Source organism: Eutrigla gurnardus (genome assembly GCF_963514095.1).
Source record: "Eutrigla gurnardus genome assembly, chromosome: 14".
Lineage (NCBI taxonomy): Eukaryota > Metazoa > Chordata > Actinopteri > Perciformes > Triglidae > Eutrigla > Eutrigla gurnardus.
Genome location: NC_139937.1, coordinates 20,794,473 through 20,801,753, shown reverse-complemented (window position 1 = coordinate 20,801,753; position 7,281 = coordinate 20,794,473). Strand labels below are relative to the sequence as shown.

Here is a 7,281-nt window from a genome sequence, read left to right as displayed (position 1 = left end):
AACGTCGCCCCCTCTCTGGGCTCCGTGGTATTGTTTTTCTCCTACAGTGGCCCTGATAGGCCGCCGTGTTTTTTCCAGGCGAGGATGAAAGAACCCTGATGAGCTCTAGTTCCCCACATAGCTTTCCCCATAGAGTGTCAGCTTCTTCTTTTGTTTCCCATCATCTTTCCATTAGTGGAACATGACGGCAGGGTTTGAGAGTGAATACACAAGACATTATTTATTCTTATTATTTCTGGCGCCTTAGATACAGTCTCCATGGTTACTAATGGCTGTGGTTGTTGCATTTGCCGTTGGCCTATAACCTCAGGTGACTACGGCGTCGGGAACCAAGTGCTTTGCGTGTCGCTCAGCTGCAGAGAGAGACAAATGGATCGAGAACCTGCAGAGAGCTGTCAAGCCCAACAAGGTGAGGGGAGAGAAAGGGATAGAACGAGGACGAGCCCTCTGTCTGTGTGTCTCTCTCTCTCCTCCCCCGTCTCCCGCTGTTGTTGTCTGTTGTTCCAGTATACGAGCGTTCCATTCCTCTGTGTGAACTCCATCCTCGTGTCTGTGTGTGTCTGTTGTTGTTGAACAGTCGCTTCCTCCACGCACACAAATATTAAAGCTGCACGAGGTCGATGTCACAGGCTGGATGGTCCAGTATTATTGTTTTGTTTTTTTGTGAGTTGCACCCAGCAGGCTCATGATTGACAACGCAGCAGGTGTGTGATGGTAAAGGGACCCGAAGAAAGACTGAATACTGACGAGTCCAGGTCTCTTATCTCAGCGGGCCTCATGCCAGAATATATTTGCAGGAACAGATTCATCCTTAAATGCCTCTTTTTAGTAACTTTAAATCTTTTTTTTCTTTTATTTTTTAAAGCCTTAAAGCAATTTTTTCCCCCTGAGCGATAACTTTGATTTTTCAAAGTTAAAGACAAACACACAAGGGGCAGGAAGTGGAGCGAGGGGAGGGGTACGTTACAAAATAAAACAGGAAGCAAAAAGACGGGTTGAGCTGTTGAACATTTATGCAAAATCTAGTCAAAACTTTTTGTTGAAAAAGTGCAGATTTGCTTCGCTGCCGGTAGAAATGATGTGAAGTATTTCACATTTTTCTGTCATTGAACCTTAATTAAATATATATATCTAAGACACAATTTCGAGGAGTTTTAAGATTTTATGATTTTTTTTTTATTGCCACATTTCAGAACCTCAGTAGGAAACCAGCTGACCGTCGGCGTTCATATCTGACGCCAGATTACAGTTAATCAGATGTCATGTTTGATTTAAACGTGTATTTCCACATAAAAAAAATCTTTCCTAGTGCAGCTTTAAGGTGCTGTGATTTTAACTCCAGCTTTATAAAATATATAATTAAATTAAAATCACAGCCCTTCATATCTCTCAAAAACCAATATCCTCATTTCCGACCGGATTTTATAGTTCTGTAAAATTGTCCCATATTTCCCCTCGCTGTCATTAACGGCAGAGAGCGAGCGGGATACGCAGCTTTGATGACTGAGATGAAACATGGGCCGAGCTGAATGCCGGGTCCAGATGCTCGGACCGTGGGGGGTCCTGGCTGAGTCACGCAGCTCCAAGGACTCCGGACCGGCCCCCCCTCCTACCCCCCTAAACAAACATGCTGATCCCAGACCAGATAAACATTATCATTACGCTTCTTAATTGGGAACTTTCATGCTTCTGCTCGTGTTTCATTGGTGGCGAGATCGAGACTGAGATGTCGACGTGGCGTCGAGGCGGCACGTTCGAGCCCACGCTGGCGCCCGCTGCACCACACGTGCACGTGCACGAGCACACTGCGCTGCCAGATGCCTGCTGCCTTCAAACTCAGACGTTTGGAATGAATTACCCGTGTTTGGTGCCGCTTATCAAAGAGAATACAAATAGAGAACTTAAGACGCTCACGTAGTCAGTCGTCTAAATCGGGACTTAAACAGTCTGAAAGCAAACGACGGCGACGCCGTTTAGGCCGCCGTACGCTGAGACTCTGATGTGACACGACGATGTCACATGACGTGATGATCAGAGAGCCACGCCCGTCTGCAGAAACATCGAGCACCATTGTTTGTCCCTCGTCTTTGTGCATCGTGTCATCTGTGTCGTCCTGCGTTTGAGTGTCCTGCCGGTGGAACCGCTCACCCCCCCGCGCCGCCGTTACCGCTCTGTGTCTCTGTCATGCTGTCGCCTGTTTTCTGTGTTCAAGTCCCGAGTGGAGAGCTACTTCATGGAGCCGAGTGCCACCGCTCAGCCTCCATGTCACCTGCTGTTTGTTTCCTGTCAGCCACTTCCTGCAGGCTGACCTGCCGTCGCCTCGGTTACCATCACAACTCCTTTTCTTTGCCTTTTTATTGTCACCCCCCCCCCAAACCCACCCACCACATTGCATCATCTTCCCACGTTTTTAAAATGACAGCCCATGGGTTTGACCTCGTCTGACCTTGACCTCCTCTCCACGCAGGACAACAGCCGGCGGGTGGACAATGTGCTCAAACTGTGGATCATCGAGGCCCGCGAGCTTCCCGCCAAGAAGCGCTACTACTGCGAGCTGTGTCTGGACGACATGCTGTACGCGCGCACCACCAGCAAGCCGCGCACCGACACCGTCTTCTGGGGCGAGCACTTCGAGTTCAACAACCTGCCGGCCGTCCGAAACCTCCGGCTGCACCTGTACAAGGAGACGGACAAGAAGAGACGCAAGGTGACAGAGACGTCGGGCAAATATAGCCAAACATTTATTCTAAACCGGCTGTCACTGATCATTTTATAATAAAATGTCTTATCTGATTATCTTATCAGACAATTACCATCTTAATTTAATTATCAACCTTCACACAGTGAAGTGCTTCACAGAACAATCAAAGAAAACAGAAAAGGTAAAACAGTTTACAAGCAAAGTGCAAAAGAAATGTTCACAAGATTTTAAAAAATCTGAGATGAGAAAAGAAAAAATACGTGAAAATGGTAAGAAAATAATTAACATTATTAATGTTATTATTAAGTTAAGTTGGAAGTTACAAAATACAAATACTACAGTAGAATTTTCATGTATATGTACTTAACTTGAGTATTTTCTTTCCTCCCTACATTTTAAAACAAATATCTGTACTTTCTACTCACATTTTTAAAAACAGGCCCGTTGCTTTAGTTTGAATTATGGATTTATTTATAATTATTATTAATTAAAAAGACACGAGATTCAGAGATGTCATTCATCAAGATACTTTTTATTTGTACATGTACTACCTGTACTTCTACTTGGGTACAGAAAGACTCTACTTTTGACTCCTCCGCTCTCTCAGCCTCGTTTTTTGCTGTTTTCAGCTGAAACGTAAGCGTCTCCTCGGCAGAGTAACAACGAGCTGGAGGAGCGTTTAGCAGCGTATTTCCCCCGGGGGTCGACGGAGACCAGAAACCACGTTAAACCGGGACGAATATTGGACCCGCATTCCTCGCGTGGCCGAATGAATGATAACGTTGCCTTCGTAACTGTGTGTTAATAAGATTCAGTTTTCTACGAAGTTATGTGGTGATGATATTCCAAAAAGTTCATTTTTTTAAAGTTAGAAGTTAGAAGAAAGTCTTTATCAGCGAGAAACAAGCAATTTGGCTTATTAGATAGTAGAGTTCAACAAACAAAGATATGAGAAAATAACCTAAAATGACCTAAAATAACATGTGGGGGGGGCATTATGCAGAAGTAACTGCATTGTCTTTATAACACAAGCGCCACCAGCCAAACGCAGCCTTGTTATTGGTGGTACTGGTTTGTCTTTCTCATTTGCTTTAATGGATTTATAACAAAAAACGCTTCTAAAAGAGTCGGGAAACGTCTTCAAACTGCAGCGAGTCGGTTTCACAAACACAAACCGATGATGTCATCGCTGAGTCATCGAACCCTCCTCTGCATTTGTGTGTTATCAGGAGGAAAAGTTTTATCTGTTATTTTCCCCCAACTTTTGGAAATATATAAAAAAAAAAATGTTTAAGTAAGAGAATAAATAGTGAGTCCCAAAAAAAAGATAATTTCTTTTCCTTCAATTTAGGAGAAAAGTAGCTGGTTTGTATCTTCCAACGACACTCCGGGGGTCCGGCGGTCGTCCTGCTGCTCATTATTTAGTCAGCGCCGAAACTTGAACTGAACTTTAGTTTTTCAGACTCATTTTTTATCAAATTTGCAGAGCGCAGCTTAACGAAGGACAACTGTATTCTTTCCTCCCTCCAAGGAGAAGAGCACATACCTGGGGCTCGTCAGCATCCCCATCTCCAGCATCACGGGACGGCAGTTCGTGGAGCAGTGGTACCCGGTCATCCAGCCCAGCGTCCTCACCAAGGGGGCCGGCGTCGGCGGGGGCAAGATCATCAACGCCTCGCTGCGCCTCAAGTCCCGCTTCCAGACCATGAACATCCTGCCCATGGAGCTGTACAAGGAGTTCGCCGAGTACGTCACCAACAACTACCGCACGCTGTGCGCCGTGCTGGAGCCCGTGCTGAGCGTCAAGAGCAAGGAGGAAGTGGCGTGCGCGTTGGTGCACATCCTGCAGAGCACGGGGAAGGCCAAGGTAGGGACGCCGCCACGTGACTCAGCGGTGTGTTTTATTACATTTCTGCTGCAAACTACGTACAGATTTGTTCTTTGGTGGTTTGTACGAGTGATTTAGGAGAACGCATTCACCGATTTTCTCATATTTTATATTTTTATCACGAGTAATTACTCACAAAAAAAAAAAAAATTTTCACAAATTGATTAATTATTTTGAAGCTATTTTAAATTTATGTGAATTATACTTCATAATTATGTTGACATTATGTTTGAGTATATAATGCCGGTTATAGTTGACAAATTATGATAATAATGATTTATCAACATTCATTGAAATTGGTTGTAAAATGCTATTTTTTATAATGCATGAGACACCGTGATGTCATGGTGAAACGTTCTTTATCTGACCGTCAGGTGACGATTTAAGCAGCTCCTTTAATTCCATTGTTGATGCTGTTAAAAAAATGATATACCTATTTATAAATCTTCGAAAGCAGGGCTTCATTATCGGACGTGTGGGGCGGGGCGCCTAACCTTATATGGTGTTATTGGGGTCTTAATTATGCTAATTGAGTTTGGAGCATTTGCGGAATCTAGTGAGAGGAAAATAACGAAGAGAGAAGTTAAGATAATATCGGTTGTGTATAATTAAGCACTTCCTGTGCAGGACTTCCTGTCGGACATGGCGATGTGCGAGGTGGACAGATTCATCGACCGAGAACACCTTATCTTCAGAGAGAACACTCTGGCCACCAAAGCCATAGAAGAGTACCTCAAACTGATCGGACATAAGTACCTCAAGGACGCTATCGGTGAGTTTGTCGCTGTGTAAATGAAATGGGTTCAATTGATGCAATATTCACACCAATATGAAATACAACTTAAGGAGATTATCTTCCCGTTAATCCTGTTAAATTAGATGTATTTCCCATCTTCTCTCTGTCTGGCACCATGTGTTTTTTTGTGCTTAGAAGAGATGGTTTGGTTTTGTGTGAGAATTTTCCAGATCGCACTTCTATTGAGTTCCTGCTGTTTACTCTCCCACAGCCGAATGCTCTTTGTACTTAACATTTTCTGTATGAAAAAAAAAAAAAAATGCTGAACTCATATCGGTGATGTGTTACACCGTTTTTTTGCAGTAACTAATGAAAATGTCATTTGTAGGGGAGTTCATAAGGGCCTTGTATGAGTCAGAGGAAAATTGCGAAGTGGACCCCATGAGAACACCACCCTCTGTGCTGCCGGATCACCAAGCCAATCTACGAATGTGCTGCGAACTAGCACTCTGCAAGATCGTTAACTCCCATTGGTGAGTCGGTGTGCAGGGCTGAGTTTCAGCTTTCCTCTGGATCTTTCACAGGGACCTGAAGAAACCCTGAAGAAACCCTGAAGAAACTCTGGATCTCCGCGGTTTGTTTCCGATCCTGACACGTATTTTCTGCATCACCTTCACAGTGTTTTCCCTCGAGAGCTGAAGGAAGTGTTTGCCTCCTGGAGAGTGCGCTGTGCCGAGAGAGGTCGGGAAGACATCGCCGATCGCCTCATCAGTGGTTCCCTCTTCCTACGCTTCCTGTGTCCCGCCATCATGTCGCCGTCGCTCTTCAACCTCACGCAGGAGTATCCCGACGAGCAGACGTCGCGCACGCTCACCCTCATCGCCAAAGTAGTGCAAAACCTGGCAAACTTCTCCAAGTCAGTTTGAGTTCATCTTCTTTTCAGCTTTCACACTTTCATCCAGTAGTTAGCACCAGACCACGCTTAAAGGTACGAGCTTGATTGAGACAACGCACACAATAGTAAATGACAGTGTCGTCTGCATATGGGCAGAATCAATATTTGGACCCAGCTCTATTGATGAAATAGTCAGTGAAGTATCAGAAAAAACAGTGGGCTTTCTTTTTCATGTTTCCATTATAACGCTATTTTGACAACAAATTAAAATATTCCATAATTTCCCATCGAAATCAGGGGCCGCTGTGTATTTCCCTCAGTTGGATTTATATGACTCATAACCATATTGTAAGAGATGTGTTAACACATTTGCTCATATTCATGGATTATTCACAACAATATGGATGTAAATTTGCTCCTGACAAGATGTCACACAAACAGAACCTCCGTTTAAAGTGGAGCTGAAATGAAAAATGCCCTTTTAAACCGTTTTTTAGATCCACGGTCATATTGCGCACCTATTTGACGACATATGCTGAAAAAAAACGATTTATTTGTATTTTTATATCAAAATCATTTGTTTGTTTTCCATTTTTCTCCTGGAAAACAAACTCATACCAACCGATTTCAACCAATAATATCATGACATGCGTCCATCAATCAATCAATCTGCAACTTTTAGCGCCACAGAGCTACAGAAGGTCATGAGCTCATCTTTTCAACAGTCAAATCATGTTATGTCCCGCCTCCTTTCCTGTTTCACCGGGAAATCCATCACCAGGCAGAAGCTGGATGGCGTGTCAGCTCACTCCTTTCCCGTTCTCTTTTCTCACCCTTTCTCCCTTCCTGCAGGTTCGGCAATAAAGAGGAGTACATGTGTTTCATGAACGAGTTCCTGGAGATGGAGTGGGGCTCCATGCAGCAGTTCCTGTACGAGATCTCCAACCTGGACAGCGTCAGCAACGCGGGCGGCTTCGAGGGCTACATCGACCTGGGCCGGGAGCTGTCCATCCTCCACAGCCTCCTCTGGGAGGTCATCGCTCAGCTCAGCAAGGTGATTA

General features: G+C 44.4%; 1 protein-coding gene across 1 annotated transcript in view; it reads left to right on the top strand.

Annotated features, from left to right (window-relative positions):
* syngap1b (synaptic Ras GTPase activating protein 1b) overlaps nucleotides 1-7,281 on the top strand; it is a gene marked incomplete at its 3' end in the record, with an annotated part of 77,055 nt that overhangs the window by 47,432 nt on the left and 22,342 nt on the right. The window contains 7 exon segments of the mRNA XM_084027709.1: nucleotides 311-409; nucleotides 2,468-2,707; nucleotides 4,233-4,568; nucleotides 5,217-5,361; nucleotides 5,714-5,858; nucleotides 6,005-6,241; nucleotides 7,073-7,274. Of these exon segments, the coding sequence (XP_083883835.1) occupies nucleotides 311-409; nucleotides 2,468-2,707; nucleotides 4,233-4,568; nucleotides 5,217-5,361; nucleotides 5,714-5,858; nucleotides 6,005-6,241; nucleotides 7,073-7,274 (1,404 nt within the window).